The following is a 12,815-nucleotide window of genomic DNA, read 5'->3' on the forward strand; positions in this document are numbered from 1 at the left end:
TCATCCAGCTGAAGAAGAGGAGGAGCTTCTGCTGCCTCCCTCAAAGAGGAAGGTGGAGGAGGTGAGAGGCTGCACTGGAGCTTTGGACCAAACCCTGTGATGGATGAACAACATCTCCAGGCTGTTTCCAGCCTGACCAGGAGGATCAGAAAACAGCAACAACTTCTCCTCCATCAAACCATGATGTCACCACCAGCAGGTGGAGACAGATATGAGCAGAAATTCTCTAGTTGGCTTCAGATTTCAGAGTTTCCCAAACAAGCAGTAGCACAACTCCACTTTTCTCTCCAAGCCCATCCTCTGAAATCTGATCTTCTGAGGGACGAGAACACATGGAGACTGAGACTACCGGAGCATCACTAGAAGGACAGTTGGACTCCCCTCTGGAGAAAGAAGGCTGGAGCATGTTGACGTGACAAACTCCACATTTCTTCTCTTTGTCAGGAGTTGGGATCCTAAAATTGGTGTCATTCATTTTCTTTTCCAGCTCATATGGAGCAGAAAACTGTGCCTGTAGGCTGGAAGCAGGCAAAGGCAACAACAGCAACACTTCCTCACCTGCAGCTGTTGTTGTTTGTGTGTTGATCCACAAACACATGCTGTGAAGAGGAAGCTGCAGTGAAGGCAGCCATGTTGGAGCCTCACACATGTTCTCATTAGGATCAAATGAACCAGTGTGTTTGAGACTGAAAGAAAGACTGAAGGACAAAGAAATATGAAGATTCATTCAGGATCAAATCCAGACTTTATTCATGTCTGCAGACAAAAAAGCTGCAGACATTTTACAGACACAATTGAGGTTTTTCAACACTTTTCTGAGCAGAAGGTGCAGTTCTGGATACAGCCAGAAGGTGTCGCCCTTCTCATTTCTAATCCAACTTCAAACTACAGACCTGACTGATTTGGTTTGGTTTTTGTTCTTTTAGCCATCATGTATGAAGACATCAGACCTAGAATTACAGAAAAAACATCAAAAATGTTTCACAAACTTATTTAAATAAACTGAAAATGTATCATTTCTGTCTATTGGAAGTCATTTGAAGTGAAGCTGTGAAAGTGACCACATTTGTTCAACAACCTCATAGCAACAAGAAACAAAGCAGATTTCTCTCCAAATAAGCTAACCAAGCGCTTCATCCAAGAGAAGCAGCTCCAAAGCACAAAGACTCCGTCTGGTTGCAGGAACTCTGGGAAAGAAGGAGCAGGAGGAACTCCTGCAGGAATCTCTGCAGGAAACATCAGCTTGGAAAGAAGAGCTGACTCAGCTAACATGTCAGCAGTCTGTGGCTGAGACCAAGTCAACACTCCTGCAGAGAGAGAGAGAGACAGAGAGAGAGACAGAGAGAGAGACAGAGAGAGAGAGAGAGAGAGAGAGAGAGAGAGAGAGAGAGAGAGCTGGAAGCTGCTGTCAGTGCAGAGAAAAGCAGGACAGCTGAAGCTCCCAGACTCTCAGCCCAACAGCTGAAGGAATCCTCTGGACTCCAAGCTGATCTGCTTCCAATCCAAGAACATGTCCAGAAGGACAAAGACTCCTCCCTCCCTCCCTCCCTCTCTCCCTCCCTCCCTCCCTCCTCCTGACTGACTGACACCACAGAGGGAGGCAACAGTCCCATGGAGACCAGCTCTGATGGAGAACCACAAGAACCTGGAAGGAGAACGGCAGCAGTGAACGGCAGCAAGAACAGTCCTCCCTTTTGGGGGAGATCTCCTCACTCAAAGAGACCCTCAAGAAGGAGGAGGAGGAGGAGAAAAGGATGCTTTCAAAGACCTTGATGGACACATTCAATCAGATCAAAGAGGAGATTGAAAACCTGCAGAAACCAAAACCCACGAAGAAATCTGGGATGCAGAGATTCCTTCAGTTTTTCCAAAGATCTGAAAGACAGAATTGATCCAAACTGGATTGATTTTGGTTCTTTGAGTTTTTCTACATTTGACAGAAACCAAAGTGGGAGGAGTCATCTTTATGAGGTCCATCAGAATCAGAATCCATCAGAACTTTTTATGGTCTTATAATCTTCATACGCCGTCATTAAAATCTCAGACTCCGTCTTACTGAAGTGCAGCGCCTTCTCTCTTTTTTTCTCGTTTCCATGGTGACTCAGGAAATCGGCGATCCATTGAGAATGTCTTGGATCTTCCCTCAGCGTTGGAGTCTGGTCCTGCATTTGGGTCATCCTGATATACCGTAACAAAGCCTCTTTTCTGCGCTGCAGAATCAGCTGATTCAAGGTGATTGCGTAATCACGTCCCTACTGTGCAGCGCTGCATCTCAGTGTGAGGCTGCTTTCTCCACATAAGAATCCACTGGGATTGTGTCAACTCTTGAATAGTTACTGGAACAAAAAGAACGTAAACACTGGAGATAAAGCCCCTGTGTCAAAGCACATGTGTTTTTTTCAGAACTTATGTCAGTAAGCTTTAGACTTTATTTTGGTTAGAAAACTTAAAATCCAACATTATTCTGCATTTCAGAGCAACACAACATTGCTCCCAAGTGCATTTTTAACACACTCTGCTATATTTATAAAGATTGTGAGTCAGCCATCTTAGACGTTGCAAATAAAAAAGGAGAGAAAATGAACAGGACTACCAGCACTGTAAAACCCAATGATCATATCATATCAATAGACTGAAAGATCATATTTCGCCTCAATAATAAATTACACAACACAAAGTGTAAAATTCATTAAAATACAACATTGTGCATTTTTATTTCCACTGTTCTTGTTATTTGCAGTGAGAAGGCCATATGATATATTTGGTTCTTTACTGCACTGATTATCTAAGTTATTGCATTGGAGTAAATTATTATAATTATTATAATTATTATTAATTATAATTATCAAATTGAAATTTTCCTCAAAATAAATACAGAAACAAGTTAAAGTAATTACAGAAACATATAAGCAACCTTTCTCCTCTTGACTTCATCATGCGCTAGCATGCTAGCTCGTTAGCTTGCTAACTCGTCCAACTTGTGGTTAGCTTATTAAAAAAACTGAAAAACAATCTTCAACTCACCAGGATATCTCTTTAAACACAACTCTGTTTGAAGATCTTTAGAATACTCCTTCAGTGTCGATTCGTGCCAAGTTACTATTTCTGTATGTTTTCCAGAAGCACACTGATGTCCTCTCATCTCACCGTGTCGTCACAGATGGAAAAAACCTTGAGAAATATGGAGTGATATTTCTGCCACCACGTTGCACACAAAACTTTCTAAGTTGCAAGAGAAAATATTAAATATTTGCTTTTTAATAATTTTTTATTGTGCTTTACTTTTTTTGCTTTCAAAAGTTTTTTTTTTTTTGCGTTTGCAAAATGCATGTTTTTGCATGCATTGTGTCAAATCTTGCTTTTGTCCTATCTTTGATTTTGCTGACCACTTTGAGCACGACTTAGCGTTATATGACAGCCACTGCCAGCGCCAAAAAAGTTTTCGCTTGCGTTGTGTGTCATCTCACTTTTTCTATCTTTGATTTTGCTGAGTTAAGTTTCAGTGTAGTATTCAGTTTTCAGATTAGTTTGTAAACATTTTCAGGAACGAGGAGAGATCTTTTAGCGGTAACGATGTCCCCACATTAGACAAAAACTCTCTCACTCAGGACAGAGGTTGCAGAAATGGAGAGATACGTCTTTGCCAATTTTGCAATGTGCTTATAGCTGGTCCCATTGGTTCTTCCCAATTCAAGAGGGATACATCCTGTTGCTCTGTATTTGGTAATCTTTACCTTTATCTCCTCCAAAATAGCAGACTTATTTTCCACCGGCAACTGAAAGACTTTGCCAAACAGTTCAGTCATTACTAATTACAGACAATCCGGTGATGCCATTTTAAATGGATTAGCAGATTAGATGTTTTACCGCGGCATACGCGATCTCCGTGAAACAATGTCGGCACACGGTGTTCGACTTATCCAACAGTATTTTCCCTTCATGGATGAATACAACAAATCAAAAGTGTTCCCACACAGGAGAGCGTAAGGAGATGGGTGGGTCCTCAAGTTCTGGTATTGCGTCTGCATTAGCCATAGTGCTATAGTTGACATGCTAACTGTCCGTCACCTAATGGCGTCTTGGCGAAAACTCGCAGTTAACATTAGTTCCGTCTCGGCGCAAAGTTAATACATTGGGGGGAACAAAAACAAAAAAATGTATAAAATTTAAAAACCAAAACGGTACAAAGGTGAACCGAACCAAAAGTGCCATACCGAAACGTTCTGGTACAACTACGTGTACTGTTACACCCCTATTACTTGACCTAACAAAGTATATACTGCAGTCATTATTTTTGTTTAAATGTTTATTCAATGTTCAATGATCAGATTAAAAGTGTTCAAGTTTGCTGTATTTTTTAATGACAAGGTTCAAGGCATTAAAAAGGCCATCAACTCCACAACACTTATAACTATCCAACGGCCACCTACTCACTCTAAGCTGACTCACTTTGTACCTGTCACTGACCAAACTGTCCAAGAGACTAGGGCTGCACGATATGAGGAAAACTCGCGATATGCGATATTAGGGATTAATATTGCAATAACGGTATAATTTGCGGTATACAAACAAATGAAAAAATAAACCAAAACATCATTCCCATTTCATTGCAACAGTTCAAAAATTATACTCCAAATGACCCTCGTCGAGATAGGTGACAGTCTAACATAATGCGATTGGTCAAATGCATAAAGAGATCTATTTTATTCGTTAAATGCTTCAACCTGCCATAAGGTTGTATTAAGGTTGTATTTACGATTTATTGCGATTTTTGCTGTCTTTTGCAATATGCATATTGCAGAGCTGGATATTGCGATAACGATAAATTTGCGGTATATTGTGCAGGCCTACAAGAGACCATCACCCGTCTGAGCTTGTCTACATGCTGCCTTGATGTGTTACCCACTAGATTTCTAAAGTCTCTCCTGAACAGTGTGTTGCCACCAATTACTCAAGTAGTTAACGTGTCTCTTCAATCTGAAATATTTCCCGAGGCCTTAAAAACTGCAGTCATTAAACCTCTCCTGAAGAAGGGCAGTCTTGATCCCACTGTACCGAATAATTACAGACCTATCTCTAATCTGCCATTTTTAGGAAAAGTCCTTGAAAAAGTTGTCTACCAACAGCTCACTGACTTTCTCTTATTAATAGGGATGGGTACCGTGCCCCGGTATTGAACCAGCCCCGGGGCCGCATTCTTCAAGACCGCAGTTTCGTTAAGATCTGACCTGAACCTGTCCTTATTGCTGCCCTCCATAAGTTTGGTTTTGGAGAAGCATTCATCAATTGGATCAAAATATTATATCACAACCCCAATGCATCAGTTAGAACTAACAAACAGACTTCAAACAGGTTTTTTCTTGGAAGAGGAACCAGACAGGGCTGCCCACTCTCTCCTTCTCTTTTTGCTATATTCATTGAGCCTTTAGCTGCAGCAATAAGACAGAATGAGAGCATTATAGGAATAAAAACCAAACACAGCCATCATAAAATTAGTCTTTATGCGGATGACATATTACTGTTTTTAAGGAATTTACATTCTGTAAATGAAACAGCAATGATCATAAATGAATTCTCCTCCATATCAGACTATTCCATTAATTGGAATAAGTCTGTTTTATTACCACTCAACAGGAATATGGAACAAAGACTCACAATTCCAGTTAAAACAGGAAATATCAAATATCTGGGTATCTACTTTTCCCCCAAACTATCAGAACTGGTGCAGCTAAACCACACCCCAATACTGAAAAGCATACAGGACGATCTAACACGCTGGACCAACCTGCCTCTGTCCCTTATGGGCAAGGTAGCCACGGTTAAAATGAAAATCTTACCCAAAGTTAATTATCTCTTCTCAATGATTCCCACACAACCGCCATTAAAATGGTTCAAAACATTAGACTCATCCATATCAAGCTTTCTATGGAACAACAAACCTGCAAGAATTAGTCTAAAAACTTTAAAATCTGCAAAAAGCTGTGGAGGATTAGAACTACCTAATTTCCACAAATACTTTCTTGCAAATAGATTACAATATATCTTAAAATGGTTAAAAAATAATCCAGAAACCAACTCATGGTTAGACTTGGAACAGGTGTTATGTGGAAAGATCAACCTGTCACAGCTACCATTTATTAGCCAAATAGTTAAAAAACAGGATTGTTTCAAAAGCATTAATATAAATGCCACCTTAACAGCCTGGTGGGAATTTCTCAAAATATCAAAATCATCAATTCAACCGTGCAAAATGACACCCATCTGGAACAACCCGGACATCCTTATTAACAAAAAAATGATTCACTTCCCAGCTTGGCAAGCAGGGGGCATAAAACAACTAGAGCACGTAATTATTGATAGAAGATTCATAACCCCCCAGGAACTTCAAGACAAACATGGAATAAATAACTTCTTGGAATATCAGCAACTTAAATCAAGTATTACTAAAAAGTATAAAATTAAAGACGACGATTTAAAGCTACCAGATGTAGTTACCACTCTGATTAATTTTTCAATGAATAGAACTCTCTCCAAAATATACAAACTTTTATGCAATTTAGATAACAATATTGCCCTTCCAACAAAAAAATGGGATGCAGATTTGAGCATCAGCACAGATGAAAGCTTCTGGTCAGAACTTTGTCTAAACACCTTTAAACTGACAAAAAGTTCAAATCTGCAGCTAATCCATCTCAAAACTCTTCACAGAATTTACTACACTGGACAGAGGATGTTCAAGATGGGTCTCAGTAACTCAGACATTTGCGAGCACTGTGATAATAATCTACCCGACAGCTACATGCACGCACTGTGGTTCTGCACTCCTGTCAGGGCTCTCTGGCAGCAGGTATGTGCCGATTTATCAGTCTGGCTTAAGGTTTCAATCACTGCCTCACCGTCACTTTGTGTGCTTGGTGACATGAGTGCCATCGATATAGAAGAAGGATTAGCATCTATCATTTTCATAACTCTTTGTATTGCCAAAAAAACTATTTTAATAAATTGGAAAAACAAGAAAAATATAAACATAAGTCAACACAGAAATCTGCTGTTTGATCATATCAGCTTGGAAAAAATGTCAGCCCAAAGCTCAAGTAACTTTGAAAGAATTCAGTCTCTCTGGTCTCCTGTGGTTGACTCCATGACTTAGGGGGTGGAGGGCTTGGTCGTCGCTGCTCCTTGCCCTTCTGCCGTGGTTTGGGGTGGGGGTCGGGGCTTCCGGTGCCTGGCGGGGGCGGTGGGGGGCTCCGTTGGTCGGGGGGTCGGGTCCGGTGCCTGGGTGGGGCGGGCTGGGGCGCTGCGTGGTCCTCTGGGCTTGGGTGTGGGGGTGCGTGGTGGGGGGGTGGGGTGGTGGTCTGGCTTGGCTTGGGGGGGTGGTCCCTTTGCCTGTGCTGGGGGGGGTTGGCGGGGGGCCCTGCTCGGGTGGGGGGGGCCCAGCGGCGCCGGATGGGCTGCCCATCTGCACCTGGGGCTGGGATCGGCCCTTCCCTGGCTCTGGGACGGGACGGGACAACCCTCTCGGGGCCCCCGGTCGCTCTGGGTGTCACCCGCTTCGGCTGCGGGGTCTGGGGTGGGGTGGGGTGGGGGGCTTGTCGGCCCTGTCCTGTGGGGGGGCGTTCTGGGGGGGAGGGGGGGCCCATTATTAGTACGGGTCGGGGGGGCTAGCGGGTCGGGGTCTCCGCTGAGGCAATCAGTGGTTGCCTCGGCCGGTTGGCCTCCTCGGTCCCGTCGAGGCCTGACCAGAGCTCTTCTAGGGCCGGCGTCTGGGGGTGGGGGCCTGGGCTTGCTCCGGGGGGGGGCGACGCTTTCTGGCTCCTCTCTCTCTGTGTGGGGTGGGTGGTGCCGGGCCTGGGGTGTCGGCGCCTCCGGGGGTGGGCCCCTGGGCTGGGTGGCCCTGGCCCCTTTGCTGGGGGTGGGCTGGGGGACGGCTGTTTGACCACCGGGGGACAGTCTACCAGCTGTCCCCAACTTACCCCCTTCCTTATATAACCTCATATTAGGGTGAGGGGGTGGGGGGTTTAGCCTGCGATGCGCCTTGGGGGGGGGCTACTTGGGAGTGGCCCCCCTCCTATGGTTGCCGTATGGAGTGGGCCCCCCCTCTTTCGGTTTTATTTGCACCTTAGACACGTAGGGTCCTTGGTAGGGGGGGTGCTTGGACATCACTGCAAGCAAGCAGCAGATGTCCTCCTGGCACCCTACCCGCCAATTTTAACCGCACCTTAGACATTTAGGGCCCCTTGGTGTGGAGGGTGAGGGGACATCACTGTGAGTAATCAGGAGATGTCCCCTTAGTGCCCTACTCGCCAATTTTAACTGCACCCCCCTTAGTACACACACCCCTCCCCCTTCAATATATACATTCAAACATAAACACACACACATGCACACAAACACCCTCTCAAACACCCATACACGCACACACATTTTACAAGGAAGGTGGGACCTGGGTCCATCTGTCCCCTACCCCGTCCCTGGTGGGGGGTGCGGGCCTCTTGGCGATGGCGGCCGTGTCCCTTGGGTGCCGGCTCCCTGGGCCCGGCGGTGCTCTCTCCGCGCGGTGGGGGGGTTCATATTACACCTGAGCCGGGGGTGTTCGTGTCCCTGGGGGGTGGGTCCTGGTCCTTGCCCCTGGGCGCTGGGCCCCGCCAAACTTCCAACATGGCCGAGCCTGGTCGGGCCATATTTATAACATCCCTTATGGGCCGCCCTTTTTTCCCCGGGGTTCCCCCCTCCTGGGCGGGGGCGGCGGGCCCCTGCCTTGCTCCTACCTGGACCAACCGTGGGCCGGGTGGGTGGCTGCCTGGAGTGCGGGGCGGGTCTCCCTTGGGGGGTCCTGGCTCGTACCTGGGGTCGGGGCGGGGGGATGCCCGGAACTCCTGGGTGGTGGTGGGGTGCTCGTCTGGGGCTGTGGGCGTCCCTCTCCGGTGGGGCCCTGCGTTGGGCTCTTCCGGCGCGGCAGGGGGCTGCTTTCCTGGCTGGGCTGGGGCGGCGCTCTCTTTCCCTCTGCGCCTCCCTGCTCTCTGGCTCTGGGGGCCTCGCGGCGGTCCTGCTGGCCCTGGCCTGGGTGGCGGTCTTGGTCGCCCGGGGGGCGGTTGTTCCCTGCCTGTTCCCGTGTGGCGCTGGGGGAATTCCGGCTGCCGCTGCTGCTGCGGCGGGGGTATGGGTGTGGGGGTGGCTGGGCGCTCCTCCTCCTTCTTTTCACATTCCACCATCCATTTTAGAAGAACATAAACACTCACCTGAGCACAGGTGTTAGCTCACCTTTGCACTAATAGTTTGCATGATTGAATGAATGAAAGATTTCACACTAGTTGGTTTAAAGGCATAGGTATGCGTTCGTGAACACTATCTGTTTTGTGTGCATGTTGACATGTGGACATTTCTGCGGCTAGCAGGTGTGTTGATAATATTTGAGTGTGTGTGAACAGGCCCCGCCCTTTTTGTACTACATTTGAACCGTACCGTAACGATAAACAACCAGTAAACCTGTCTGCTCTATGCTGCTTCATGGTCTTACCCCCCTTCCCCTCCTATTATCACCCTCCTACCCCCCCCCTCTCTCTAACGTCCCTCTCTCTTGTTCCCCTCTTTCCTTTTCCGTCCGGTCCAACACCAAAGATTTTCAAACATGATTGAAATTAATAAAGTTTGGCCTCAATTACAAAAGGGGTTTATTCAGACATACCTTTGGTTTGTCTGAAGATGAATAACCCCTCTTGTTAGAATAAAATATGTCCAACACAAGAGGCCCTCAGCTCTCATCTGTTTGCCTAGCTGTTGGACAGGACAAGTTAAAAAAAAAAAAAAAAAAAAAAAAAAAAAAAAAAAAGATCTGACCTGAACGGTTCTGCTATCAGTACTGGAGAAGTTACTTTTTCTTTTCTTTTTTTTGTGTCCCACAAAATATAAGCGTTATCTGCCATATTTAAATCACCAATTCAGTCAATTTTCCGTTAATTAATGATGATATTAATTTTGGTATTCTCGTTGAAGCGGAGAGCTCTGTCTGTCTATTTGTGTGCACGGGGGCCGGGGCTGTTGTCTTGTGTGCGTGCGCGCCGCACAAGACAAGGCAGCGCACACAGTCAGTGGTGATCTTGTAGGGGACACGTGAGCGCCCTAGACTAAGAACTAACGTTTCTGCGTAAAAATTATTAAGTTTGCCGACCATGCTTTTTAGCTGTGTCCCCGGGGTGCCGGCTTCCTGGGCCCGGCGGTGCTCTCTCCGCTCGGTGGGGGGGTTCACATTACATCTGAGCCGGGGGTGTTCGTGTCCCTGGGGGGTGGGTTCTGGTCCTTGCTCCTGAGTGCTGGGCCCCGCCAAATTTCCAACTGTGGCCGAGCCTGGTCGGGCCATATTTACAACACCCCTTGTGGGCCCTCTTTTTTCCCCGGGGTTCCCCCCTTCTGGGCGGGGGCGGCGGGCCCCTGCCTCGCTCCTCCCTGGACCAACCGTGGGCCGGGCGGATGGCTGCCTGGAGTGCGGAGTGGGTCTCCCTTGGGGGGTCCTGGCTCGTACCTGGGGTTGGGGCGGGGGGATGCCCGGAACTCCTGGGTGGTGGTGGGGTGCTCGTCTGGGGCTGTGGGCGTCCTTCTCCGGTGGGGCCCTGCGTTGGGTTCTCCCGGCGCGGCGGGGGGGCTGCTCTCCTGGTTGGGCTGGGGCGGCGCCCTCTTTCCCTCCGTGCCTCCCTGCTCTCTGGCTCTGGGGGCCTTGCGGCGGCCCTGCTGGCCCTGGCCTGGGTGGCGGGCTTGGTCGCCCGGGCGGCGGTTGTTCCCTGCCGGTTCCCGTGTGGCGTTGGGGGGATTCCGGCTGCCGCTGCTGGTGCGGTGGGGGTCTTTGGGTGGGGATGGCTGGGCACTCTCCCTCCTTCTTTTCACGTTCCACCATCCATTTTAGAAGAACATAAACACTCACCTGAGCACAGGTGTTAGCTCAACAGACTGAATGACTGAAATATTTCACACTAGTTGGTTTTAAGGCATAAGTATGCGTGTGAACACTATCTGTTTTGTGTACATGTCGACAGGTGGACATTTTTGCAACTAACAGGTGTGTTTATAACATTTGAGTGTGTGTGTGGACAGGCTCCGCCCTTTTTTTTTTTTTTTTTTTTACATTTGAACCTTACCATAATGATTAACAACCAGTAAACTTGTTGCTTTATGCTGCTTCATGGTCTTATCCCCCTTCCCCTCCTATTATCACCCCCTACCCCCCCTCTCTCTAACGTCCCTCTCTCTTCTTCCCCTCTTTCCTTTTCCGTCCGGTCCAACACCAAAGATTTTCAGACATGTTTGAAATTAATAAAGTTTAGCCTCAATTACAAAAGGGGTTTATTCAGACATACCTTTGGTTTGTCTGAAGATTAATAACCCCTCTTGTTAAAGTAAAATATGTCCAACCCAAGAGGCCCTCAGCTCTCATCTGTCTGCCTAGCTGTTGGACAGGACAAGTTGAAAAAAAAAAAAAAAAAAAAAATTATTAAGTTTGCCGACCATGCTGTCACCTTGCTACTACGATGACCGTATGTTGCGCTGTTTGTGCAGAACAGGCTGGGGCAGCGGGAGGGGGGGTGCTGGGGGGCGTTGCACGCGGAGCATACAACAAACAGGTAGAGAGGCGGGGCTTAGACTCACCGCTTATGATTCCAGACCCGCGAAAAACTATCAGCTGCTTCCTAATACTTAATAATAATTAATAACTAATGATAGTTGTCATCCGTAAAATTAATATCATTTATTGGGTTTACTGGATTTAAAGAAAAATAAATGGAGTTGGCAAAATAGAAAGGAGTCTGCATCAAAGTGAATTTGTTTCCATCATTTAACTTAACTTAACTCTGGTGTTTGACAGACAGAAAAGTCTATTCAAGGTTGTGGAAAATGGACAAAAGATCAAATGAAACACTCATAAATAATAAAAACAATTAGATTAAATAATTAAATAAATATCCTGTCTGGAACATTCTCATGTAAAAAGTAAAATGTTTTGTTAAAAAGACAATGTTGTTGCATAGTGAGGAAATAAAACACTTTATGTTCTTAATTTGTTATTTATTTTATTTTTTTCGTCCTCAAAAGTATCGATAAGAGTACCGGATCGATAAGCAGTATCGATAAGAGAAGTAGTATCGTTAAAACCTTAACGATACCCATCCCTACTTATTAAACAATTCATTTGATGTTTGCCAGTCAGGCTTTAGACCCCATCATAGCACAGAAACTGCTCTTATCAAGGTAACCAACTACATCTGCCTGAACACTGATGATGGCAAAGTCTCTGTCTTAATCCTGCTAGACCTGAGCGCTGCCTTTGATACTGTTGATCATGGGATCCTTTTGCACAGACTCCAAGACTGGGTTGGCATCTCTGGATCTGCCCTAAATTGGCTCAAGTCTTATCTAGAAGACAGGAAATACTTTGTTGAAATTGGGAGTTGCTTCTCAGACTACATGGCCTTGACTTGTGGTGTGCCCCAGGGATCGATCCTGGGACCCCTTCTGTTCAACCTCTACATGCTGCCACTAGGATAGTTAATGCGCAGTAATAACATTTCTTATCACAACTATGCAGATGATACTCAGATCTATGTGTCACTGACAACAGGTGAATATGGGCCAGTGGATTCACTCAACCACTGCCTCAAACAGATCAGTGCGTGGATGCAGAACAACTTTCTCCAGCTAAACTCAGACAAGACCGAAATTATTGTTTTTGGCCCACTGAAACAAAGAGAAAGAGTCAGTAGCTACCTTCATTCTCTGTCTCTTAAACCCTCAAATCAAGTCAGAAATCTAGGGGTAATCATGGACTC

General features: G+C 46.3%; 1 protein-coding gene across 2 annotated transcripts in view; it reads right to left on the reverse strand.

Annotated features, from left to right (window-relative positions):
* Positions 1-12,815, reverse strand: part of LOC144989167 (uncharacterized) — a 136,156-nt gene that overhangs the window by 100,897 nt on the left and 22,444 nt on the right. The window contains exon 4 of one of the 2 annotated variants that reach the window (XM_078941321.1): positions 1,580-3,171. The exons of the other annotated variant lie outside the window; for it this stretch is intronic. Within the exon in view, the coding sequence (XP_078797447.1) occupies positions 3,155-3,171 (17 nt within the window). The 3' untranslated portion in view covers positions 1,580-3,154. Of the gene's footprint in view, positions 1-1,579; positions 3,172-12,815 lie in introns of those variants that run through there. 2 annotated transcript variants of the gene reach the window in all.

The sequence above is a fragment of the Oryzias latipes genome, chromosome 2 (genome assembly GCF_053564925.1).
Source record: "Oryzias latipes strain Hd-rR chromosome 2, Olatipes_Hd-rR_3.1".
Taxonomy (NCBI): Eukaryota; Metazoa; Chordata; class Actinopteri; order Beloniformes; family Adrianichthyidae; genus Oryzias; species Oryzias latipes.